The sequence below is a fragment of the Phacochoerus africanus genome, chromosome 8 (assembly GCF_016906955.1).
Source record: "Phacochoerus africanus isolate WHEZ1 chromosome 8, ROS_Pafr_v1, whole genome shotgun sequence".
NCBI classification, from domain to species: Eukaryota; Metazoa; Chordata; class Mammalia; order Artiodactyla; family Suidae; genus Phacochoerus; species Phacochoerus africanus.
This window is the reverse complement of record NC_062551.1, coordinates 83,266,152-83,292,341: the sequence shown is the minus strand read 5'-3', so window position 1 is coordinate 83,292,341 and position 26,190 is coordinate 83,266,152. Positions and strand designations below refer to the sequence as shown.

General features: G+C 52.7%; 2 protein-coding genes across 15 annotated transcripts in view; one reads left to right on the top strand and one right to left on the bottom strand.

Moving 5' to 3' along the window:
• Positions 1-505: 505 nt before the first annotated feature.
• Positions 506-2,407, bottom strand: CD52 (CD52 molecule). The gene is made up of 2 exons (XM_047792742.1): positions 2,258-2,407; positions 506-864 (listed from the first exon to the last, which is right to left on the bottom strand). Exons 1-2 carry the CDS (start codon positions 2,309-2,311, stop codon positions 727-729), a joined length of 192 nt encoding a protein of 63 aa, XP_047648698.1. The 5' UTR covers positions 2,312-2,407; the 3' UTR covers positions 506-726.
• The window catches only part of UBXN11 (UBX domain protein 11), a 33,631-nt gene continuing 8,764 nt past the window's right edge, over positions 1,324-26,190 (top strand). For 2 of the 14 annotated variants that reach the window (XM_047792731.1, XM_047792729.1), the window contains exons 1-8: positions 10,576-10,651; positions 16,036-16,141; positions 17,164-17,192; positions 17,732-17,827; positions 20,683-20,783; positions 21,229-21,283; positions 21,750-21,826; positions 24,384-24,492. In XM_047792731.1, coding sequence (XP_047648687.1) covers positions 16,071-16,141; positions 17,164-17,192; positions 17,732-17,827; positions 20,683-20,783; positions 21,229-21,283; positions 21,750-21,826; positions 24,384-24,492 — 538 coding nt within the window. In that variant the 5' untranslated portion in view covers positions 10,576-10,651; positions 16,036-16,070. The other 12 variants (XM_047792730.1, XM_047792726.1, XM_047792734.1 and 9 more) reach the window with 10 other exon arrangements.

The following is a 26,190-nucleotide window of genomic DNA, read 5'->3' as shown; positions in this document are numbered from 1 at the left end:
CAGCTGTTTACCCAGTGCGGGTAACGGGGGCAGAAATAGACCTCTTCATTTTTCTCAGCCCCCAGTGGCTGGAGACATGAGGACAGGAGGATGGCTGTGAGGTCCGGAACCCCTGGAGACTGGGGGGCTTCTCTCTGAATCTGTCATTCTGAAGACACCAAGGTAGTGGAGAGGGGGTGAACTTCTGAACTTCTGCAATGGGGATGTCCAGGGTCTGAGTGGGGGTAGGGCTGGGTCTTCTGGAACCATCATTCCCAAACACCCGGGGACAGGGGAGGCAAATGCAACTAAAGGAGGTGACTATGGCTGGTTCTGGGCCATGTCCCTGCTAGGTGATCTGAAGGGGAAGGGTCTCGGAGTTTGGCCTTTGGGGCAGGGAACGTGGGTTGCGAGATCCCTGGTGCCACCTCTCTTGCTGATGGGAACATGGGCAGCTCCTTGGTGCAGCTGCAAACCTGGCTCTGGGGGCCTAGTGATGTCCAGGGACCACATGCAGGACCCAACGCCAAGCACACATCAACTTTATTGATGCCGGGCTGGGTGGTGCTTGCCCCTCCACATCAGTACCTCCCTGCATCAGCCATCACCCCCAAGGCACTGCCTGTCATTCCCACAACCTGCTCATCTCCAGCATCAATCCCTCCCAAGGACTGGGGGGCGGCTTCTGTTGCTAGAGATGGTGGCAGCTGTCTCAGGGGCACAGGGCTAGGGCTGGGCCAGGTCACCTCAGCTGAGGTGGAAGAGCTGGATGAGGACGTTGGTCAAAAAGAGAAGGATGCCGCCGCTGCCCAGGCCGCTGAGGGCTGGGGCTCCACCCTTGGGTTTCTTGGTGGTGGTTCGGTTTCCCAAGACTCCAGTTTGTATCTGCAAGAGGAGAAGTGGAGCAAGCTCAGGAGGCTTTTGAATTGCATGGGGTTTGTTTGGTTGATTGGTTTTTGTTTTTGTCTTTTTAGGGCTGCACCCACAGCATATGGAGGTTCCCAGGCTAGGGGTCAAATCAGAGCTGCAGCCGCTGGCCTCCACCACAGCCACAGCAAAGCCAGATTCAAGTCACATCTGCAAGTCCCATCACCACAGCTCACATCAACGCCAGATCCCTTACCCACTGAGCAAGGCCAGGGATCGAACCCATGTCTTCATGGTTTCTAGTCAGATTCGTTTCCGCTGAGCCACAACAGGAACTCCTCATGTTTGTTTAGAGACACAGTGTCCCCCACCCCAGTACTACAGTCCTCAGTTCCCTTGCCCCTATGACCACGACTTCTTTCACAAGGTCCTGTGGGGACCGTTGGCTGCTTCCTGCCTTGACATGGGCAGGGTCAGAGGCGGTCCCTGGTCCACCTCCCATGGAACCTTCCTTTCATGTCTATCAGGCCACCAGCTCCTCCAGCAGGTAGGAGAGAGGGGAGTCTGTGGCCCCAGCCCTTTACCTTAGCCCAACCAGGGGCTTAGCCTCTCTGAGCCTCAGCTTCCTCATCTTTTCAATGGGGAGAAGAGCCCACTCCAGTCACGAGGGTCACATGAGACAGTGCCAGTGGGTGGGTGAGGGGGGTGACTTCTTCCCCTGAGGAAATGGCCAGATGGTGATCAGGCTGTTCTCAATGCTTGATCAAGCTGCACCTAAAGCTGCCCTGGATGGAGACTGAGCTGTTTTTGGTGGTGATCAAGCTGTTCTTGATGCTTGATCAAGCTGTTCTTGATCGAGAACTTGATGGCTCCCATCTCCTATACTGACTAGCATGTGAGATGCTGCCAAAGCTGCCTCCTGAAATAGCAGTTGGTCTCGAGAGCCTAGCTGTTTCTGGAGCAGGAGATTTCTATCTTCTTAGCGTTGCCGAACACCCGGGCTCCTCTCCTGGGGGGTTCCCTGCCACCTCCAAACTGGATCAGACTCCCTGTGAACATTTTCTGGTCCCTTCCCAACAGGACCGTTTCCCCAGCTTCCCTGTGGGTTGATGCCATCCTCACTCAGGGCCGTCTTCCCAAGCCTCTCAATTCGCTATTACTCCACAGCACGCTTGGGTGCCTCATTGTGCCTTGTAAGTGCTCCCCAACCTCGGGTACAGGAGGCAGTCGGCTCGGGGGCAGCCCGCAAACAGTCTGACCTCAACCAGAAGGGCTGGAAGGTTGGGAGCCAGGCCCCCCTGCTGGAGCCTCTGCTCCCATGGGAGAAGGCTGGGTGCCCGGGAACCTGCATGGCCTCAGGTCTGGGGAGTCCTGGGCAGTGGTGCCAAGGACTCCGAGGAGCTGCTCTTACCTGAATCATAACCAGGAGGCTGATGGTGAATAGGAGGAAGAGGAAGCCTTTCATCTTTGGAGGCTTGCGGTGGCTCTTTTTGTAGCAGCTTTTGGCGATGAACACAGGGCTGTGTGCAGGCCCCTCTTGGCTTGGCTGCTTATGAGTGAGGAGGAGGCCAGGAGGCGGGGTGGAAGGGGGAGGAAGGAGGGCCTTCAGGGTGGGGGTGGGGGTGCTGCTGCTTTACAGACCTTGAGGTTGAGGATACCGGGAGCTGGGTTCTATAGTCCTGGCAGAGGATGGGTTCTGGAAAGGGACTGAGGCAGATCCCTGGGGATGAGATTTGGGCAAATTGGGGGCGGGGGGGCAGTAAAGAGGGCCCTGGGCTTGGAGTCATGCACGGTGGGGACTGACTCTTGGTTTAATCCCCTGAACTCTGAGACCCTGGGCCAGAAACTGTACCTCTCTGAGCCTTTAACAAAGGAGCTGCCAGAGAATTAAATATAGTATAATTAAAAGGAGATGGGCAGGAGATAGGAGCTGAAGGAGAAAAGGTTGGAGTAGTTTTAGGATTCAAGATAAGGTTGTAGATTGTTCCAGAATGAAGGCTTGGGGAACATTAACATTTGTGGGGCGGGGGTGGATTTCTTGTGAAAATCTAGAAGCACTGCATTAGGAAGCCGGAAACCTCGCCTCTGGGTCAGCCCATTCCCTCCAGGCCTCATGGGTCTCAGGTCAATGAGAAGACTGAAGTGGATTATTTCCAGAGTTTATTAAGACCTGGCATCTGTGATTTGGATCAAGCAAATAGCAGATGCATGGTGTGTTTCCATCTTGGATGGGTGGGAGGAGGGCTAGTGGAGGAAGCAGAAGGTGACTACACTGCTGGGAAGGGATTTGGGGTGGGGGTGGCTGTGAAGTCCCAGCCACCCAGGCCTGGGGGATGAGGTGGATCACAAAGCCCCATTCTTTACATATCCTCTCACTGTATTCTCTTGGTGGGGCTCTGCAGTGGATTTTATAAGCATCCCCATTGTCCTGATGAGGAAACTGAAGCTTGGATATTAAGTGACTTGTCCAAGGTAATAAAAGTCAGACATGAACTTGAATCCAGGTCTGCCTGAAGCTGCACCCAGGTGTGTAACGTCCGGGGTGCCCTAGAAGTCATTGATTGTCTTGGTTCCCTGTCCTCCTCACTCCCAGAAGAGCCAGGGCTTGGCTTTACAGCCCAGCTCCCGCCTCACCCACTCTCCCTTCCTTCTTTTATTCTGCATCTCATTTGCATGCCAGGTAGTGAAAGAAATCCCAATCTCACTTCCCTCCTGTGGTTTTGGGCTTTGTGTAGCAAGCCTCAGAAAAACCTGAGTGGGCCCTAGAGGGGCCACTGGCCAAAAAGAAACAAAGAAAAAAGAACTGAGAATCAAGGCTGGTAAGAGAAAGCCAGGAAGTGGAGAGGGAGGGGCAGGGATCTTGTGCCCCAACACCCCCACCCCCACCCCCGGGCACGAAGGGAAGGAGGTAGGGAAGCCTCTCACTGCCCACACTTGCCAGCTCCTTCACCAGAGGCCTCCCCTGACTCTCTGCTCAAGTCTCTGCTGCCTTTGGTGCACCTGGAGGGGTGGCTGATTCTGGGGGTTCATGAGAGTATAGGAAGCAAAGCAGCAGATGCCAGAAGGGCACTGGCCCAGGATACGGGAGGCCCGTAAGTCCAAGATGGCTCTGCTGGAGTTCCTGTTGTGGCTCAGCAGTTAATGAACCCAACCAGGATCCACAAGGATGTGGGTTCCATCACTGGCCTCACTCAGTGGGTTAAGGATCCGGCGTTGCCATGAGCTGTGGTGTAGGTTGCAGATTTGACTCAGATCCTGCACTGCTGTGACTGTGGTGTAGGCTGGCAGCTATAGTTCCCATTGGACCCCTAGCCTGGGAACTTCCATATGCCGTGGGTGCGGCCCTAAAAAGCAAAAAAAAAAAAAAAAAAAAAAAGGAGAAGAAAATCACTCTGCTGAAAATCAGCTCCATCACACTGGGCAGTCTTCTTCTCTCTTAGAAAGAGGCAGCTGGACGGGATGAACCCTGTGGCCAGCTGAGTTGTCCTTTCTCCATGCTGTGCATTTCTGTGAGGATACTTAAATGCCAGGCTCATATTTGCAAAAATATTATTACAAACTCCAGAAATTTCATGTCCACATCTTGAGCCTCTGCTGTGGTTTGAGCTCACAATGGCGGTGGGGACCTGGTGGGTGCTGGAAGGGTTTTTAGGGTCCTCAGGACCGGGAGGGATGCTGGAGTCTCTCGGTACCTGAGAGAAGTGGGGCTTCAAGCCTTTTCCTCTCCTGCCCTCTGAGCAGTTTCATTCTGTTTTGACACCATCTACATGGACAGGACTCTGGTTACAAAGCTTAAAGAGCTTAGACCCCCATTTTACAGATGGGAAAACTGAGGCCCCCAAAAGGCAGGTGAATGGCAGAGCTATAGATAGAACCTGGTCTATCTTTTGATTTCATTGTCCCAGTGAACACTTTCTCCAAACCTGACTTCTAAACCTTCACTAGCGAGATGGGAAGTCTCAGTCCATAGCATACCCCCTTACCGCTCTCCCCAGGAATCAGGACCAAACTCCTCAGTGTGACATTCAAGGCCCCTGCCGTCCTCCTCAGCCTGGTGTTTGGGTTCCTTAACCTCCCTCCCCCCACACCCATACCAAACCTTAGGCCTCGGCTGTACCCAGCTTGCTCTCTCCAGCTGCCCAGCTCCTTTACACCCCATGCGTTTGCCCAGCAATGCCTTTCGCTGGTTATTTTATCTGCAAACTGTTATTTGTTCTTCAAGGCTTAGCTCAGCAAACTCTCTCCCCCCACGCCCCAGAAACTCCTTCCAAGAGAGGGAGTTCCTCAGTATTCCAAGAGCTCCTTCTGTGGCCACTGCTCTAAAGACTGAGTCTGCTAAGGGTATGATCTGGTCCCTTGACCCAAGACCAGGTCCCTCTAGATCTTGTCACCTCTCTAACCCAGCACAGAACAGAATTCAGTGCAGTTAGATGTCGGGGACAGCTGAACAAATGGGTGAATATAAGGTGTTCATTCCCAGAGTTCCCATCGTGGCTCAGCGGAAAGGAATCTGACTAGGAACGATGAGGTTGTGGGTTTGATCCCTGACCTCGCTCAGTGGGTTAAGAATCCAGCATTGCCGTGAGCTGTGGTGTAGGTCGCAGACGTGGCTCAGGTCTGGTGTTGCTGTGGCTCTGGCATAGGTCAGCTCCAGCTCCGATTAGACTCCTAGCCTGGGAACCTCCATATGCCACAGGTATGGCCCTCAGAAGACAAAAGACAAAAAAAAAGATAAGGTTGTCATTCCCACCTCCAAGCCTTGCATGCCTGTATTCATGCAGTCAGTAAATGCTTAATATGTGGCAAGAGCAGACAAAGTCTTGAGTTTCCAATGAAGAAGATAAATAAGGGGAAGGGAGAGGTGAGCCTTTTGTTTGGGGCTGCTTCTCCCCTAAAAGTATTTGCCACTTCCAGGAGAGACAGCTGAGAATCTGAGCAGCGCTTTCTACACATTTATGGGGGCTGGGGGAGAAAAACTCAAGCCCTGCTAGGAAAGAGGGGCCCTGGTAAACTCTCCCACCCTCCACTTGGCTTTAGGTTGGGACCATGAAAGGTGGTACCTGAGGAGTAAGAGTGAACAGGAAACAACAGCCTAGCCCCTCACAGAAATTAAAGACAACACAATCAAAAAACCAAGAGAAACAGCAGATAACAGAAGCAGTTACACGGAAGATCCAGATAATGGAATTATCACCCAAACTTTTAAATAGCAATGCTTGGTGTCTTCAAAACATATGAGACAAGACCAAACCCCAGAAATTATAGAAAAGAACCAAATGGAAATTTTAGAGGTTAAATATACAATCATAGAAATTAAGAACTCAGTGGAGGAGTTCCCGTCATGGCTCAGCAGAAATGAATCTGACTAATATCCACGAGGACACAGGTTCTATCCCTGGCCTCACTTAGTGGGTTAAGGATCCGGCATTGCTGTGAGCTGTGGCGTAGGTCACAGACACGGCTGGCATCTGGCATTGCTGTCGCTGTGGTGTAGGCTGGCGGCTACAGCCTGGGAACCTCCATATGCCTTGGGTGCAGCCCTAAAAAGAAAAAAAAAACCCTTAAAAAATAGTGATAATTTGAGATTTCAGTAGACGTGAGAAAGTCAAAAGGGTAGTGTGAGAACAGAGAAATGGGGGACGACATGGTGTGGGTTCCTGTTCAGGGAAGACCACTCATAGGGAATGCTTGGACAGAACAACAAGGACCTGGGTGTGCAAAACACCGCAGACCACTCCCCGGCCCAGTTTCACAGTGTTCTTTAGTGACCGTTCCCAGGGCCTAGCGCGGCCCCACAGGGCGCAAGTGCTCAGTGTACTTGAGGTTGGTGGCAGAGTGGAACACAGCGAGGTTGGGGGGTGGGGGCGCATATTACAGTACGATCTGCCTGCAAGCTTTCATCCCCACTGAGAGAGGGCTGTGATCCAATAGCACCACAGAACTTTCCAAGGGAGATTTTCATCTGTTTGTCCCTCTATCCATCCGTCCATCCACCCATCTGTTTATTTCAGGCAACTTATGGACACCTACTGTGTCAGGTAGGATGAACGAGTAAGGATCCCTGCCTTTGAAGAGTTCGTAGTCCAAGAGGGAGATGCATACTGAAAAAAAAAAAAAATCACAAAACTGAATAAAGAATGCTATGGTGGCATCAGGACTCTGAGAATGTAGAGTGTGACTCCTGGTGGGAGGAGTGGGGTATTCATGGAGGAAGGGACATTTGAACCAGTTCTTGAAGGATGGAGGGGGTTCTCCCAGGGGGAAAAGGCAAAGGAAGATGTTCCCGCTGGAAGGAGAGGCCCGAACATAGGAGAGCATGATAGTTTCTGGAACACTGAGAAGAGTGAAGGGCAGGACATGTAATACAAAGGTCTTAAATGTCAATAAGATATAGGGAGGGCTTGACCCAAGGCACCTGTGATGTGGGTGGAGCAGGGAAAGGCGAGAGAGATAGCCAGGTTCTTATTCTAAAGGAATGCTCGGACTTAGAGGACCTCTTTCTCCAGTATTAGTATTAATATTAGGTTTTTTTTTTTTTTTTTTTTTTTTTTAGGGCTGTGCAGCTGCGGCAAATGGAGATTCCCAGGCTAGGGGTTGAATCGGAGCTGTAGTCGCTGGTCTACGCCGCAGCCACAGCAACGCCAGATCTGAGCTGCGTCTTTGACCTACACCACAGCTCACTCACGGCAACGCCTGATCCTTAACCCACTGAGCAACCTCATGGTTCCTAGTCGGATTTGTTTCCACTGTGCCACAATGGGAACTCCTCTCCATTATTATTTACCTCTCTCTCCTGAGCTGCTAAGACTTGATAAACTCTTTAGCCCCAAAGGGGTCATAACTGATAAGGGTCCTTCAGGAAATGACCTATAAGCAAAGTGGGCTCTGTCTATTCCCAAGAATAGAAACCTTGCACTTCCTGCTGTGGTGCAATGGAATTGGCAGCATCTTGGGAGTGCTGGGATGCAGGTTTGATCCTCATTGGGCACAGTAGATTAAGGATCCAGCGTGGCCGCCGCTGTGACTTAGGTTGTAACTACGCTTCGGATCTGATCCCTGGCCTGGCAGCTCCATATGCCACTGGGCCCATGGGGGTGGGGTTGGGGTGGGGGAATAGAGACCTCCAGAACTCTCTAACTCCAGGCCTGGGGTCTACTTCCTCACACCACAGGTGGGGAACAAGGAAAAACGTGGCTCAGCAAAAACGAATCTAAGAACCATGAGGACTCAGGTTCGATCCCTGGCCTTGCTCAGTGGGTTAAGGATCTGGCATTGCTGTGAGCTGCTGTGGCTGTGGCATAGGCTGGTGGCTAAGACCCCTAACCTGGGAGTTTCCATCTGCAGTAGGTGCGGCCCTAAAAAAAATAAAATTAAATTAAAAAAGGCACAGGTGGGGAATAGGCCCAGAAAGAGCCTCCCTCCTGTCGTTCAGCACCTCCCCACCATCGTCAGGCAGTGAACATCCACCCAGGGTGGAATCAAGAAGCAGCCAACCGGCGGTCATCCGGGAAGTCCAGAGGGGATCCTGGGTGAACTTGGAAGCTGGACAGATTGTCCTCCACCATCCTTCCAACACTCAAATCTTATGTGAAACTGGAGACCTTAGAAAAATTTCCAGAACCATCTAAGATGGGAGATAGAAAAATATAAGTCAGAAAAATAACTATTAGGTGAATTTAGATTCTTGTTTCACTTTCGTAACTTTTTGTTTTTGGTAAACACCTTTTCCAAAACAATAATACAACAGTGTTACAAGAAATTTAATTTGCACAGTAAGCCTACTGGGTTCAATTAGTATCTCTCTTTTCCAGATACAGAAATTAAGGCTCAGTGGAGTAGCTGGAGCAGAAACAGCCAGCTAGTAAGTGACAGAGCCCAGCCCCACAGACTTTTTAAATTATGCTGACCCAGAATGTAGTCTCAGTAAGTCATGGCTATTATTATTTTCCAAGTTTCTATGATGAAAATGTACACTATCATTTTCATAATACAGCTCTGACTTTTCCTAATAAATGTTATTTTAAAAATAATAAACTGCCTGCTAGGTTAGAGGACTCCTGCCTCTCTCACAGGAACTAGATTTTTGCTGCGTGTCAGCCTACTGCAGAATCTCAGGCCAGGCTCCCAGCCCTGGGTAGGAGGAAGCTATGTTGTAAATCCTGGTGCTTGGGTAAATGCCAGTTCACTCCCCAGTCTTGCTGAGGTGGGAGGCAGTCGAAGGAGCACCACAGGGCCCATGAGACCAGAACCCCCTGCTTCCCCTGCTGTTGGTCCTTGTTTACCTTCAAAAGCAGAAGGAACAGGAGCAAGGTGACAGTGTAAGATTGCCAATCCCCTGACTATGGCTCCAGCCTCCCCAAACACTTGGCCTAGCATGACCTCAAACTTTCTCATCTCATATATATCAGGCCTCAGAGAACTTTCTGGGAGCAGCTCAGTGGCAAGAGAGCTTTCAGTCACACCTTCCACTTGAACTGTTCCCCTGGCCGTGGACCTGAACCACCTGTACCCTGGCTTATTTTTGCTTGCATGTTTTACTAAAGTGGGAGCTTCTAGAAAGAGCACAGATTCTGGAGGCAGAGAGTCTAGATTAGCATCGACTTTTGCTGCTTTCTACCTGTATGGTCTTGAACAAGTCACTTTACTTCTCTGAGCTTCAGTCTTCTCCGCTGTAAAGTTCATAATGCTGACAGCGGGCACTTGAAAGACACTCATTAATTGGTAGTTCCCCTCATTCTCCAATTGGTGTGTAAAGACTGCCTCAAGGAGCCTGCTCTCTCCTAAATGCAGTAGATTAGAGTCAAATGGAAAATACTACGTGTGGTTGAGACATGCAGAAAAAGGGCTTTGGTAGCTGAGCCAAGGCATAGAGTCTCAGAGTATCACAGGTGGAAGGTTGTGAGATAACGGTAGTTAAAAGCAGGAAATGTTTTGAAAGCTTACTCTGTGTAGCTATTGTGACAGGCACTCTGCATGCATTATTTCATTTAATTCTCACACAACCCTATGGGGGGTGGGTATTCTCCCCATTTTACAGAAGAAATTAAGGTGAATAACTTGCCCCAGGACGCACAAGTCAGGGGCCTGGACTCCAAAGGCCAAAGTCCATGCTCTTAACTAAACCACCTTTTGTTGCTCTAATCCAATACCATATTTTTTTCATGGGAGGCTCAGGAGGGGAAATGTCTCACCTAAAGTCACAAAAAGAAAAAAGTGTTTTATCCGAAGGCAGGGGGAATCTTACCTGAATTTTTACACAAAGGAAATAGAATCTGAGCGCCCCTTTAGGGCACCATTTGGTCAAGAAGTTAACAGAGGGTTTCAGATTTAAGAAACATTTATTAACTACTTGCATCATGTCAATTCATACTCCAAAGAACTCCCCCTTAGCACTGTACTGATCAGACGGGAAAACAGAGAAACGTAATTTCTCCCCAAATCAGTTTAGCAAAACAGCATTGTCGGGATTACAGTTATGGATCCAGCGACTGCTAATGGCTTCGTGAATCCAAACTCAGGCCCTCCACTTTCAGTGCCTTGGGGTGGTAACAAATGGACCCTCCGTTTCCCCAAACCCCGAGTCCGCGCAGAGCGGTGGATTCTGGGATTTGCATGTATCCCGCGAGGAGTTTAGACTCTGTGGGCCAATAGAATTCGAGTACAGAAGGCTGTAGCCTCCTCCGCTGCCTGCTGGTTGCTCAGGACCCCACGTATTAGCCAATGAGAAGTGCACTGGTCCTGGTCGCCTGGGAAACCGCGTGACAACAAGATGGCGGCGCCGCGGGGGGCTCGGCCGACATGCGTGGTGAGTTCCAGCCCCGGACCTTTCTGCCCGCAGAGCTCCCCACGCAGGCTGGGGCCCTAGCACAGAGAGCCTCGAGGACATGCGAGCCCGGCGGATCAGCGGGCCCTCAGCGTTCTGGGAGCAGATTAGGCCCCCGCCTACTTTGGCAGCGCGTGGAGGCGGGAGGTGGCCACGCGGCTCCCTGGGCGGGGCTGGTGGTAGAAGTTGCTAGGTGAGAGCTTCCAGCTGGAGATTTGGGGAATGAAGGCGTGCAGCTGGCTGGTCTGTGTTGGCGCTGTAGAGCACAGAGGCCCGTGGAGGGACAAATTTGGGTCCCCAAAATAGGCGTAATACAAAGCTTTCCTCTCAAAGGCTGAGTCTGAAGAAGCAGACAGCCCAAATTTTAGCCGCCTCTGGCTTGAGGGGAAGACACAGTCTGCCCCGGACGCCCCAAACAGAAGGCAATAGTGGTGGCTCTGTCCTCAGGGTCCCCAGTCTGAGGGAAAAGACACAGCCCTGCGCTCAGGAGCCCCCAGGCTGATGGGAGGATACAGTTGTCATCCGTAGGGGTCCTCTATAATCCATGGGGAAATCGATCCGGAGTCAGTGTGTTGGGCTAGAGTGAGACTGGAAACTGGGAAGTCAGTTTGGGGCCTTTGTGACAATCCCAGAGAAGGGCAGTGAGAGTCCCACTCTAGAATGGCCAACAGTGGCCATGGAAAAAAAAGGAGCTATGTATGAGAGAAATGCAGAGTTTACCCTGCAGGGGTAGGATAGAATTAAGAGGGAAAAGAGTCAAATTTTTGCCTCTCATTAAGAAAGAGGACGTGGTGGAGTTCCTGTCGTGGCACAGGGGAAACGAACCCGACTAGGAACCATGAGGTTGTGGGTTCGATCCCTGGCCTCGCTCAGTGGGTTAAGGATCTGGCATTGCTATGAGCTGTGGTGTAGATTGCAGACGCGGCTGGGAACCTGCGTTGCTGAGGCCCTGGGGTAGGCCGGCAGCAACAGCTCCGGTTAGACCCCTACCTTCGAATCTCCATATGCCCCAGGGTGTGGCCCTAAAAAGGACAAAAGCCAAAAAAAAAAAAAAAAGCAGGAGGAAGTGGGAGGAATTTATGTTGAGGGAAGCTATGGGTTTGGCTTGGAGGCCAGGTCCCTTTTTTTCTTGTGATAGCTTTATTGAGATATAAGTCATATACTATATACTTCACCCTTTTAAAATGTAAATTTCAGTTGTTTTTAGTATATTCAGAGTTGTGCAGCCATCACCACAGTCAATTTTAGAACATTTTCATCAGTCCCCAAGGAAACCCTATACTCTTCAGCAGTCCACACACACACATGCACACCCCACCTTTCCTTAGCACTTCCAACCCTAGGCAACCTCTAATCTATTTTGTGTCTATAGGTTTGTTCACTCTGGATCTTTAATATAAATGGAATCATAACAATTAGTGGTCTTTTGTGATGGACTTCTTTCCCTTAGCATATGTTTTCAAGGTCCATTTATACTGTAGCATGTATTTCATCCCTTTTTTCTTTTCTTTTTTTTTTTGCCTTTTTCTAAAAGGGCCGCTCCCACGGCATATGGAGGTTTCCAGGCTAGGGGTCTAATCGGAGCTGTAGCCGCTGGCCTATGCCAGAGCCACAGCAACATGGGATCCAAGCCGCATCTGCAACCTACACCACAGCTCACAGCAACGCCGGATCCTTAACCCACTGAGTGAGGCCAGGGATGGAACCCGAAACCTCATGGTTCCTAGTCGGATTCGTTAACCACTGAGCCACGAAGGGAACTCCTCATCCCTTTTTCATTGCCAGATAATATTCCATTGCAAGGCTATATCACATTTGTTCATTCATTGGTTGATGAACACTTGGGTTGTTTCCAGCATTATGAATAATGCTACTTATTGAACTGATACACAAATTTTTGTGTGAATGTAAGTTTTTATTTCTCTTGGGTATATACCTGGGGTGTGGAGTTGCTGAGCCACAAGATAACTATGTTTAACTTTAGAGGAACTGCCAAATAGCAGCCGCGCCATTTTATATTCCAACAAAGTTTCCAGTTTCCCTGCTCATTCTTGCCAGTGTTGGTTAATATCTGTTTTTTTGACTAGTTTCTTTTGAGGGGTCATTATGGTGACTAGAATTTAGAGAAGAGAAAGATAATCAGGTCTGGTGAAAGTTCATGCAGGGCAGTCTCAGCCACTAAAGGCCCAGTGCCTGAGACTTGAGTGTGGTGATTGTGATGGGGGTGTCATGACTCGGAATACACTAAGGAGCAGTGAATTATATACTTTAAAAGAGTTGGAATCCCTGCTGTGGTACAATGGGTTAAGAATCCAACCATAGTGGCTAAGGACGTGGCCATTAAAAAAAAAAAAAGAAGCGTTAAGTATGTGAATTATACTTCAATAAAGTTGGGGGTTTCTTGCATTTTTTATTTTTATTTTATTTTTTACCTTAAAGTATAGTTGATTTACAATATTGTGCCAATTACTAGTGTTTAGCAAAGTGACTCAGTTATACATGCATATCCCAGGAGATTGGGTATAGTTTCATGTGTTGTACAGTAAGACCTTGCTGTTTATCCATTTAAATGGAATAGTTTGCATCTACTAATACCACAATCCCTGTCCATCCCACTTCCTCCCCCCACCCCCTTGGCAACCACAAGTCTGTTCTCTATATCTGTGAGTCTGTTTGTTCTATAGATAAATTCATTTGTGCCTTATTTATTTATTTATTTTTGCTTTTTTTAGGGCTGTACCTGTGGCATATGGAATTTCCCAGACTAGGGGTCAAATCAGAGCTATAGCTGCTAGCCTACACCGAAGCCACAGCAACACCAGATCCAAGCTGTGTCTGCAACCTACACCATAGCTTAACGGCAATGCTGGGTCCTTTTGCCTACTGAGCAAGGCCAGGGATCCAACCCACATCCTCATGGATACTAGTCAGGCTCGTTTACCGCTGAGCCAGAACAGAAACTTCCTGTGCCGTATTATAGATTCCACATGTAAGTGATATCATGTATTTGTCCTCTTCCTGGTTTTACTTAGTGTGATAATCTCTAGTTGCATTCTCATTACTGCAAATGACATTATTTTGTTCTTTTTTATGGCTAGGTAGTATTCCATTGTATATATGTACCACATCTTAATCCATTTGTCTGTTGATGGACTTTTGGTTTGTTTCCATGTCTTGGCTATCATGAATAGTGCTGCAGTGAACATAGGGGTGCAACATAGTTTTGTCCACATATATGCCCAGGAGTGGGATTTCTGGATCAGTAAAGCTGTTTGGGTGTTTTTTTTTTTTTTTTTGGCCACACCCAAGGCATACGAAAGTTCCCTGGCCAGAGATCAAACCCGCACTGCAGCTGTTACCTGCACCACAGCTATGGCAACACCAGATCCTTAACCTGCTGTTCCATAGGGAAACTTCCAATAAAGCTGTTTTTTAAACACATGATTTCCCTGGTGGCTCAGTGGGTTAAGGATCTGCCATTGTCCCTCCTGTAGTATGAGTTCAGTTCCTGGCCTGGGAAATTCCACATGCCGCAGGTGTAGCCAGAAAAAAACAAAACAAAACAAAACAAAACAAAAACTGGGGGAAAAAAAAAAGGAGTTAGCCAGTCAGGGGAAGGTTATAGGTGGGAGTAGGGAGACCTTTTTGTGGGGGCAGCTTCCAGGCCTAGGGAGATATGTGTGCAAAGATCTGGTGCACTTCAGGGCTGACAGTTCACAGAGTGGCTCAAGGGTAGGGTGGGGTCCAGCGACACAGGCTGGAACCAGATGATCCATGTTAAGGAATTTTGAATTTTTTTCCATGGGTGTGAAGGAGCCACTGGGAGTATTTAGCATGCAAGTGACATGTCAGCTTTGTGTTTAAGATCCCTCTAGCAGCGTGTGGAGACTGGCGAAGGGAACCACAGGGGCTGTTTTGCAGTTTCACATGAACCCTGAGATGGCAGGAACGAGGCAGGGCGGGGGCAGTTTGGAGAGGCTGGATGCTGGAGGACAGGGGTGAGGAAGCTCTGGGCCTGATCCTTGGCTGCACCTCTGGGGAAGGCGTGGGGCACGCCTCCCGAACTCTAGAATGAAGACGGGAAAGCTGTCTCCTGGCAGCCCAGGTGCCCTTGCTGGGCAAATTCAGAGGCAGGGTGGAAGCAAGTGCCACGCATTTCCAAAGTGGAACAGAAGACTCCATTCAGGAGATCCCGCTGTGACGCAACAAGATCAATGTCTTGGGTGCCTGGGATGTTGGTTTGTTCCTCTATGGGGCACAGTGGGTTAAGAATCCAGTGTTGCAGCAGCTGCAGCTTGGGTGGTGACTGTGGCTTGGATCTGATCCATGGCTCGGGAATTCCATATGCTTCGGAGCAGCCAAAAAAAGAAAAAAAAAAGAGAGAGAGACTTGATTTAGGCCCTGGTGGAGATCCTTTGATTCTAAGGTTTCTAGATATTAGCCACATAATATACCTAATTCACTGAAGAGAGCAGTGGCCTTTAACTGCATCCCCAATGTAACATTCATCTTTCCAGAAGGAAGAGGAAAGGAAGGGAAACCAGCATTTGTAAGTGCCTTCTGTGTGCCAATAACAGCCATGGTTCACATTTTTAAAAAATTTTATTGGAATATAGTTGATTTACAATGTTGTGCCAATTTCTGCTGTACAGCAAAGTGACGCAGTCCTATATATATGCCAAGGTCCTCCTTGGCAACCACAAGTCTGTTCTCTATGTCTGACAAGTCAGTTTCAAGTACCCCCTTTGAGCGTGACACTGGTCTAGGTGCTTTATGTGTGTTAACACTACCTGGCTGGTCCTGTTTTCATTTCCCCTTTACAGTAGAGGAAACTGAGACCCAGGCCACGCTAGTGGATGGCAGAACCCATCCAGAGCCTGGACTCTTGACCTCCCTTCCATGTAGACGGTTGTCTTGGTGGAATCCTGCCTTGGGGTTCCCCTCTCTGCCTCTGAGATGTTGGGGGTGGCACCTGGATTCTGGTGGGAGAGAATGGGACACTTGGGCTTTGTATTGACCAGCTCCTGGGTGGTCTTGTGCCTGGGTTCTAAGTCTGGGTAAGCCTCAAGGAAGCTCCCTCAGCACCCCATCCCACCCTCGTCACCCTTTCCCGGGCATTACTAGGCCTGAGGCCTCCAGGAGCAGAGCAGAGAGCTGGATATCCAGCGGAGCAGGTGGACATCAGCACAGGGATCCTGAGGCCAAGCTGCCTCCAGAAACTTCTGCAGGGGCTGTGGGAAGAAGGCAGGGGGTGCCACTCCCCGGACAGTGCTCCCTCCTGGGAAAAGTCATCAGGAAAGAGAAAGGCTCAGGGCACTCCCTGGTCCTGAGGGACAGATCCCAGGAGTTGACTTCTTTCTTCTCAGGGAGTTCCTGACAGCTAGAGTGTAGACGTAGAACTATGAGCTCACCTCTGGCCTCCCTTGGCAAGACCCGGAGAGTGCCTCTGCAGTCGGAGCCTGTGAACCCGGGGTAAGGAGCCCGCCTCTGGGGTCTTTGTTTCCGTGCCCCTGCCTCCTCCTGGCCCTTCCCGTGGACTCAGAGATTGACTCCTAGTGTCTTGGGGAAAACAGGACGCAGTTATGTAGCTTTTCCCTGACAACCTTATCCTTATACCTTCTTGGGGGCTCTGCCTGTGTCCAGGCACACACTGGGCAGTGCCCTCTAGTGACGTGTGGGCTGGGGAGATGGGGCGGCTCAGCATCCAGCTGTCTATTCATTAATTAATTCTGCACACACTGATGGTGCACCTATTCCGGGCCCTCAGGAAAGGGAATCCTCTTTCATCTGTCTATCACTTTCATCTTTTCAAAGCTTTTTTTTTTTTTTTTTTTACTTCTCTCCTTGCTCTTCTGAACCCCGCTTTGAGTCATAGGCATCATGATAGGATCTCAGGGGGATCAAGAGAAGTTAAGGGGAGTTCCCGTCGTGGCTCACTGGTAATGAACTTGACTTGTATTCATGGAGACTTGAGTTCAGTCCCTGGCCTTGCTCAGTGGGTTAAAGATCTGGCGTTGCCATGAGCTTTGGTGTAGGTCACAGATACAGCTTGGATTGGGTGTGGCCATGGCAGTGGCTGGCAGCTGCAGCTCTGATTTGACCCCTACCCTGGGAACTTCCAAATGCTGTGGGTGTGGCCCTAAAAAGACGGAAAAAAAAAAGAAAGAAAGAAAAAGAAAAGTTTAAGTGACAGGGCTGGGGTGCTGCAACCTTTTCAGAGTAGAGCTGGGGCTGGGCTCCTGGGTTTGGGGACTCTTGTAGTCTCCTCCCCGAGCCCCTGCCCTTCAGCTCTTCCTCATCTTCTCTGCTGGGAGGAGCTGGGTACCCCGAAGCATGCCCCTGGGCCAGGATGGGATTCAGGGGTAGGCGTCCTCAGGAGGTGGCGGCCCAGCCATCTTCTTTAGGCTCAGCTGGGAACCTGGTGCCAGAGCCTGCCCCTGATGGCGATCCAGGGGGTCCTAACTTGTCTGTCTTCTTTCTCCTTCCTGCCTCAGGCGGCGAGGGATAAAAATCTACGGAAATGGTAAGTGCAGGCTCCGCCCTCGTGTCCTCTTCGCCCACCTGCCTAGCATCCTTGTAGTTGGGCGGATGGAGGAAGAGTGTGCCTGACTCCCCTGACAGCCAAGTAGCTGGCTGGCCAGTGCTGCCTGCAGCTCTCGGATGGGAGACCCCACACCCGTAGCGGAGGTGTCCTCACTAATGTTTGAACCTCTCCCCCCACTGTGCGTTTGGCCAGACCCCCACCCTCCTTTCCCTGACAGCCACCTCCAGCCCATTACAGCCCAGCCCTCATATTGCCGCCCTGCCTCCTGCAGGCTCAGGCCTTTGCATCCCAACCCCACTCTAGCCTCCACCCTGGTGCTGGCATTGCCCACCAGATCCCCCCAGGAGCCGGGCTGGGGGAATGCCAAGAAGAGGCCTGGTTGGATCCTTGCTCCCCAGCACCCCAGTTTTCTGCTTGGGGACAGAGTCAGGCTGCTTCATCTTGGCTGGGGCTCGGGGCCCCCTTTCCCCTGGGCCTCACCCCCAGAGCAGTGACCCACACGTCCCTGTCTGCAGAAGATGAGGTAGACATGCTGAACGACGCACACGGCTCTGAAGAAAGGATCTCTGTCCCTTCCTGCTATGGCGGCGTAGGTGCCCCCGTGAATAGGCAAGGTGAGAGCAGAGGCCCAAGGGGTCTGAGTTTCCGGTGGCAGCAGAGGCCCTGGGGAAAAGGGAGGCCCTGAGAGGCATAACACCTGCTCCTACCCCTGGCTGACTGTGGCCATGCGCCTGCACCCCAGACCTGTCCGGAGCCTGGCTTAGCATAAAGCCACACCCTTAGCTGAGGAGGTCCAGCCAAGCCCCAGGCCAGGCTATGACTGGCACCTCTGAAGTGGACCCGGCTGGAGTCACCGTTGAGGGTCCAAGATTCAGGGTCTGAGAGGAATGAAGGGCCTGAGAGTGAAGCTCAGCCTCTAGGTAGCTGTTACCTGCTTCCATGGGGCTCAGGTCCCCTAGACAGCCCCCTGGCCTGGCCCACAGCATCTCCAAAGGGCTGTGGCAGCACTGCCCTCAGGGAGGGGCCCCTAGTAGGACGGGGCTCCCTAGGGCTGCTTCCCAGACGAGGTAGGACTGAGCAGGCCTGGGCAACAGGGAGATGGGGCCGGGCGGGGTGAGCTTCGTGGAGGGCTGGGCCGGGTCTGAGCTGGGAGACCGGAGGAGCTGGGGATGAGGTTAGGATTCCCTGTTGGCTGTGCTGTCGTGGGCAAGCAGCTCCCTGTCTCTGTGTCCATTCGCTCCTGTGTGAGGCGGGAACGGGAACACCTAGGCCAGCGTGTTGAGGTGAGGATTCTCTGAGGCAGGCGATCCTCCACCACCCACTCTGCCCGCCGTTCAGGTAGGGAGGGGGTCGAGGGGGAAGAGGCGGTGGCGGGAAGAGCCTGGCCCAGCACTGTTGGGCCACCGAGCCAGCGTCTCCCCTCCCCCCAGCTGGGGACACTTCCAGCATCAACCCCAGCCCCCGGCTCATCCCCATATCCTTCCACCGCTCCCCTGTCCCTGCTCCTCAGCCCACTCTCAGCCAGGGTCTGAGGTCACAGGCGAGGACTTGCCTGTCTTATCTTGCTTCCCTCATGGGAACATTACACACGGTTCCACGCTCCCTCTTCTCAGAACACCCCGGGCTCTTGGCTTCCACAACGTGGCCTCCGTGGTGTCCTCCTGCCCCTCAGGCTCCTTCCTCTCAGCTCTCTGCTCGCTCTCACTTTTCCATGTGCTGTGCCTCCCACCTGGCTTCTCCTCTCTCTACTCTGCCTCGTCCCCGTGCTGTCATTTACCTGCTGACAGTCTCCAAATGTCTAGGTATCAGTTAAGAAGGTTTAGACTGCAGTCAGAGAAAACCCTGACTCAACCAGTGACCCTCAGGGAGGTCTATTATCCCACATACCAAGAAGTCCCAGGGAGGCAGCTCAAAGACATGGTCAGAAGTTCAGGTTTCTCCACCTTTCCACTGAGCCACCCTTGGGCACGTCAGCCCCACATGGTTGTGTGGTGACAGCTATGTTTCCGGCTTCACTCAGACAACATCCGGGGGAAGAAGGGGTCCGTTTCTTCCTATGTTTCTTATCTTCTTTTCTCAAACTTTTTCATTTGAAAATTTTTCAGGAGTTCCTTTTGTGGCTCAGTGGTTAACAAATCCAACTAGGAACCATGAGGTTGCGGGTTCGATCCCTGGCCTCGCTCAGTGGGTTAAGGATCCAGCGTGGCCGTGAGCTGTGGTGTAGGTCGCAGACTCAGCTCGGATCCCGCGTTGCTGTGGCTCTGGTGTAGGCAGGCAGCTATAGCTCTGATTAGACCCCTAGCCCAGGAACCTCCATATGCCATGGGTGTGGCCCTAGAAAAGACAAAAAGACAAAAAAAAAATTTTTTTTTTCAGCAAACAGAAAAGCTGACATAATAGCACAGTGAAGACTCCTCTGTCCAATAGTTGGTGACCTTTTGCCATATTTGCTTCCTTTCCCTATACACACATAATGAACACAGATGTATTTTTTGGATGAGCCATTTTTTGTTTGTTTTTGTTTTTGTTTTTTTGTCTTTTTAGGGCCCCACATGCAGCATATGGAGGTTCCCAGGCTAGGGGTTGAATCAGAGCTGTGGCCACAGCCACAGCAACGTGGGGTCTGAGCCATGTCTGAGACCTACTATACCACAGCTCACAGCCATGCCAGATCCTTAACCCACTGAGCAAGGCCAGGGATCGAACCCGCATTCTCATGGGTACTAGTCGGTTTGTTAACCGCTGAGCCACGACAGGAACTCTGGATGAACCACTTAGAGATCAGTCACAGGTACCATGACATTTCACGTCTAAATATTCCACTGTACGTCTCCTAAGAGTAAAGAAATACAGAGCCCCCATACTGTGATCATACTGAAGAGCGTGAGCAGTCCAGTAACTCTGACGTCCCACTGTTCCCAGATATCTCCTAGGTTTTCATTTTTTTGCCCCGATTTAGGTGCTAATTGAGGATCCTGCACTGCATGTGATTGTTACACTTCTGTAGAGCAGGGTCCCTGCCTTTTTAAGAAAATGACACTGCCTTTTTGAAGAGTCCAGGCCCCCTGAGCTGCAGGATGTCGCACGTCTTTTGTCTTGGTGCCCTTTAACTTGTCCTCTATCCACCATCTTTCCTGGGAACGAGGGCTGAGATTAGAGACGTGATTCAACAGAGGGTGACCTTGCTGAGAGTGCTTCACGGTGATGTGACCCGATGTCGTACTGCTTCCTTGTACATCTTAGGCACGTTACTGAGTCTCTGTGCCTCAGTTTCCCAAAGCAGTTCATTCCCTCAGCAAAGCTGATCTATGAGCACTGTTGTAGGCAGTCCCCGTTATCTAGGTGGCAGCGGTTGTAACCAGGCTTATTTCTGCTGTCGTGGAGCCCTCTCCCCCAACCCTGGACCCCCATACCCCCACCCCCCTGCTCAGCTCTAGGCCTGGGCTCTAGGACTCTGTCTGGTTGGCAGTCCCTGTGTCCCACGACTCAGAGCTGGTGGCCACCATGATGAAGAAGTTGCGGGATCTGGAGCAGCAGGTGAAGGCCCAGGCTGACGAGATGCTGTCCAAGGTGAGGCCCCTGCTGGTAAAGGGCCAGAGTCCGGTCTAAGGGACAGAAGGGCCTGGGCTGGGGAGGCTACTCATAGTGAGGCTACTATTGCAATGGACCAGGGTGGACGGGTTCTAGAACCATCTCCCTGAACAAACCGCCCAACTCAAGGGCTAGTCCGACTTGGAACTGATCTGGGTCCCTGTGACCTGAGCAGAGGAGCTAAGGGGTCTCCTCCACATCTGAGCAAGTCCTATAGACCTCAGATTGGGTGGCAGCAGTGGCTACGGAGTACTGGGCGCCTGGGGGTGCTTCCCACCTCAGTGAAACCACAAGGGTCAGCGCAGGAGTGGTGGCGGTGCCAAGGCGGGCGGGGACTTTATGCTGCATCTCCCCATCTGCAAGGGGCTCCCTTGGGCTCCACCCTGGGAACCACCAGGCCTGCTCCCCTCCCGCCTTGCTGCAGGATCGGAAGATACGGGCCCTGGAGGAATTGGTGGAGACCCTCCAGGAGCACCAGGGTAAGAGGCCCTCACGGCGGGCTGGTCAGCCCTCCTGTTGTACCTCCCCTGGGCCGGTGATCCCTGGGCAGCAGGGCTCCAAGAGCATCAAGCTGAGTCCTCGGTGGGTTTTGGACAGCAGAGCCCGGAGGGGAGCTGTGACACACCCGGGGCGGTGCCCTGCTGTGTGGGACTGAGTCCTCTGAGCTCAGGGTTTGCCATCAGAAGCCTAGAGGAAACCAGCCCCCTCAGCCCCTTGCTCTGGGGGGAGCGGGGAAGTGGGGCTGGCGGCCTCCTGAGAGTCAGTCAGGGCTCCCCTCTCAAGGTCAGGTGGAGAGGCTAAGAGGCGGTTCTCAGGGGACCCCCTCAAGTTCTCAAGGGGCAGCTTCTGCAGGTGACCCTCAGGCCAAAGCTCTGGTCACGGTCAGAGGTGGCCTGGCAGCCTCCGAGCTGGGGCAGAGGAACCCCTCCCTGTCTTTCCCTGAAGGCTCAGTGACCCTGCGGCGGCAGGAGGAGCTGGAAGCGACGTGCACTCAGCTGCGGCGGCAGGTCGGGGAGATGGAGGTGAGGGAGGCGGTGGCCAGGGACGTCTGCTCCCAGGGACTGGGTCAGAGCCCACCTCACTGGACCCCTCGCCCCACCCCACACAGGGTTTCCCCAGTCAGGACTCCCCCAGAGCTCCAGGAACTAGGGCAGGGCCGGGGCCCACCCCCACTTCAGGCTTCGGCTGCCCCCCCCCCCCCGTCATGAACCATTCTCCCCTCTAGTTCCGGGGACCTGCCTCAGGTTTTTTGACTCTATCAAGCCCTTTCCCACCTCAGGACCTTGGTCCGTGCTGTTGCTTCCACCCCAAGTATTTTTTTCCCCTGGTGAACTTTCACTCATCCTCTGTGTCAAGTCCAAGTAGGGGGGTCCTTCCCTGGGGGACCCCCTTCGACCCCTGATGAGGGAAGGTCTCCATCTCGGACCTCCTTAGCACCCCAGCTCTCTTCCCCTGGGCCTGTGGGCTCCGTGAGGGAGGGGCTGCTTTTCCCGTGTTCACTGCCCTGTGCCCAGGACCTAGAGCGGGGGCCTGGCCATACGTGTTCACTCCGCTGGGCACAACCATTCCCTGCCTCTGAATGTGGAATCTTTCACCCATTGTCACCTTTCTTGCCCCCATTCACACAACAAGTCTTGAACCAGAGGGTCCCCAGGCTCAAGGGAGGGTGCTGGGCAGGCCCCCTTCCTCAGCGCCGCCCACACTCCCTTACTGGACCCCCGCCCCCGCCAGAAGCTCTTCTTGGGGTCTAACCTCTCCTTCACCGCACAGTTGGTTTTCAAAGCCCCAACCTCGTTTAAGACCACAGAAGCACACCGCCCCCCTCGGCCCCCCACGGCCCCCCAGCCCCAGCTGCAGCCCAGGAGCCCACCCACCCGGCCTGTTCCTACCGGGGGTTGTGGGAAAACAGCTGCTCCCCGCTGGCAGCCAGTGGGGCTTCTCTGAGCAGCTGCCACAGGGCGTGAGGGCCGCCCCCCCAGAGCCTCAGGGCGGAGGGCATTGCAGCTCCTCTGATCATATTGTTCACGCTCTTAGGGCGGCATCGATTTAGCAAACGCATACAAAGTCTCCTGTGTGCCCGGCACCCTGCCAGGCCCTGGGATTAGACAGGGTCCCTGGCTTCAGGCCAGTACACAGGAGGACACACAAGTACGGAATATGGTGAAATATTTAAATGGGTGACACAACAGAGACTAGCTTGGGCCTCTCTGTGGGGTGACATTGGGCAAGAGAACTAGATGAGGAAGGAGCCAGGGAATGAGGATCCAGGCTGAAGAGATGAGCCTCCACCTCCTGCCATGTAGACCTGGCGTGGGGGGGAGGGTTGTTGTGGGGAGCCGAAGGAAGAAGAGGCTTCAGGGACCACATCCTGGGGGGCAGGGCGGGGGGCAGAGTCCCTGAGAATGAGAAACCATAGGAAGCTCTCAGGTAGGAGAGTGCCAGGGGACGAGGCAGGGAGCAGCGCGGTTTGTCCAAGACGGAGGTGACCATGGCCCGAACCAGGGGAAAGGAAAGAGAGTGGACAGATTCAGTCTGCTTGGGAGCTGGTGTCACGGGCCCTGTGGGTCCTGGATGAAGCTCCGGCGGAGGCAGTGCCTCTCCGTTGATGGCGACAAGGGAGCCTGGGGGGGAAGATGTGTGGGAGGCGTGGGGGCGAGGAGTCATGACTAGGCTGGGTTCACTTTGAGATGCCTGTTAGCCATGTACATGCGGATGGCTGGGGATTTGAAACTGAAGAGGAAGAACACGTGTCGTGGGCGATGAAGGCAGACACGCGCCCACTGGAATAGGCACGAGGCAGGTTGCCGGTGGCTGCGTGTAAGCAGTTGCAGTGAGCTGTGGAGTTGGAGGCTGGGTTGAGGTGGGTCGAGGAGAAGAATGGAGATGAGGAAGCTGCAGCAGGAAGTGTAGACAACTCCGTTTTCCTGGGAGTGGCCGTGGTGGCTCAGCAGGTTAAGACTGCAACTAATCCACGAGCATGTGGGTTCCATCCCTGGCCTTGCTCAGTGGGTTAAGGATCTGGAGTTGCTGTGAGCTGTGGTGTAGGTTGCAGACATGGCTCAGGTCCTGTGTGGCTGTGGCTGTGGTGGAAGCTGGCAGCTACAACTCCGATTCCACCCCTGGCCTGGGAACTTCCATATCCTGCACCTACAGTCCTAAAAAGAAAAAAAAAAGTTTTCCTGTGGCAAAGGGGCTGTGAGGCCAGCCCTAGAGGGGCCACATGTGAGTGGACATGTCCCCTCAGACCTGCCAAGTGGGGTGTCCCTTCCCCTCCTGCTACTCAGGCCAGACCCACCCGCCTTCAGCGAGCTCCTGCTTGTGCCAGGCCCGGTACTAAGTACATGACATGAATTATCTTAGTCTTCCTCACAAGCTTCATTTCACAAGGAGCCTGAGGCTCTAGGCAGCAAAATGGCTTCCCAAGGTCACAGCCAGGAAGTGGTTCAAGACCCTGGGGCCCATCCCCTCGATCCAGTCAGCTTTGGGAGCCCAGGCTGGAGGCTGGGCTGGTGCTGCCTTTTCCCCTGGAAGGGGCTGAGCTGACAGGGCCCTGGACACCTCCCTTCTCTCTCCCCGCAGCGGTTCCTCGGGGACTACGGCCTGCAGTGGGTGGGTGAGGCTGTGGACCAAGAGGACTCTGAGGATAACGAGAGGGACTGGATGACAGCCAAGAAGTTCTGGAAGCCAGGTAGAGTCAGGGTCTACCCCAGTGCCCCCTGCAAAGGGACTTGTCCAGCAGCTTCTGATGGCGCCCAGCTGTCCAGAGGCCATCTCATTCACGCCCCTCCTCCCAGCACGAGGAAGTGCCCCGAGGCCTCCCATGCTTTGCCACTGACTCAGGGACAGGAGGGAAAGGCCTTAGCCTTCATCACTGAGCACCTAACCTAGACTCTGTTTGCTCACCTTTCTAAGGCTCCGGGGACCCAGAGATACAAGATGTAACAAGATCTCATTTGTCTCAGGCACCACAGTTCGCAGAACATCCCCCCTCCCAAAGCTGTGGCCTTTGAAAGCAGTCCCTCTGCTTTGGAAGTGTCCTGTGGTCCCAGGGCTTGGCCCCCCCTTCGGACTCCTTTTCCAGGTTCCCTTACAGCAAACTATTGAAATCTACCTGCTTCTATGGGACGCCACCCCCTTTTATTCCTAAGTTGAGTGCTGATATCCAGAGGGATGCACTCCAGAGATTTGGGCCCATAGAACTGGCCCCTTATGAAAGCCGGGTCCATTCTCCACAAAGAATGGAGGTCATCGCCCTGAAGGTTCTTCTCTGGGCTCTGGAGATGGTCACAGCTGGGTCCTCATTGCCACTCCACCCCCAGGCGTGACTTGACTTGGGTTCTGTTCTCTGAGCCTCCAGGTCCTCTCCAGTAGATGGGAGTGTGTTCTCGCCCACGCTGGGCTGGACGCAGCACCTCCCGCTGACCTTGCATGCCTTCAGCCCCACGAGTGGGAGCTCTCATTGGTCTCCACAGTCAGAGGCAGTGACAGTCCCGTGGGAACATGAGCGAGGCTCCCAGGCTGACTCTTTGGAAGATGATGGCACTCTCTTGGTTTCATAAGTTTCCCGCAGGGTAAAAACCGAAACCGAAAACATGGGAGTCCCACCTTTGGCCGGATCCCCCTAAATCTCCAGGCACAACCCTCTCATCCTTGTTCCAAAAACATTACTTCCCATTTGGACCACACTTAACTTCCTTTAAAGCGTTTTAATAAATAGTCTTGACATGAGCTGGGGTTATTCCATTTTACAGATGTGGAAACTGAGGCACTTAAGACGTCCAAAGCCTGTTGAGTGGAGGGGGCAAGGCTTAAGGCTGAGAGCCCATTGGGAGGTGGTTACAATCATCTGGGCAGAAGATGAGATGATGCCCAGCATAGGGTGATACTGGTGGGGCTGGTGAGCAGGGGCAGAGCAGAGAGATTTATTGGAGATCGCTTGTTCATTAGGGAGGGGGCAGGAGGAACCTGGGCTGACCCTGGGGAGCACGACTGGGGGGGAAGATGCTGAGTCCATTTGGGACATAGCAAAGCTGGGGGAGCTTGGTGGCACCTGGGTCATGCCCGGAGCTGAACCCTGGGCTGAGTCCTATGGGAAGTTCTCCAGGGACACCTGCCCAGATGAGAGGCCAGACCCTGGCAAGTGACTGCCAGGAGCTGTAAGAATGTCTGTTCCTGGGCTCTAGGGCCAAAGGCCTGCCAGCACTGCCCCTCCCCTCCCCTCCTTGTCCCTGAGCTGGGCTCAGGTCTCCTTGTTGGAGGAGAGTCATCCTCTTGGCCGGAGGGGGCTGCCCTGCCCCTTTGGGGAAGGAGTCAGACCAGACAGCTGCTTTCTGGTCCTGGCTCTGTGGATTCCTACCCTCTCCCTCCAAAACAGAGCAGCCTCCCC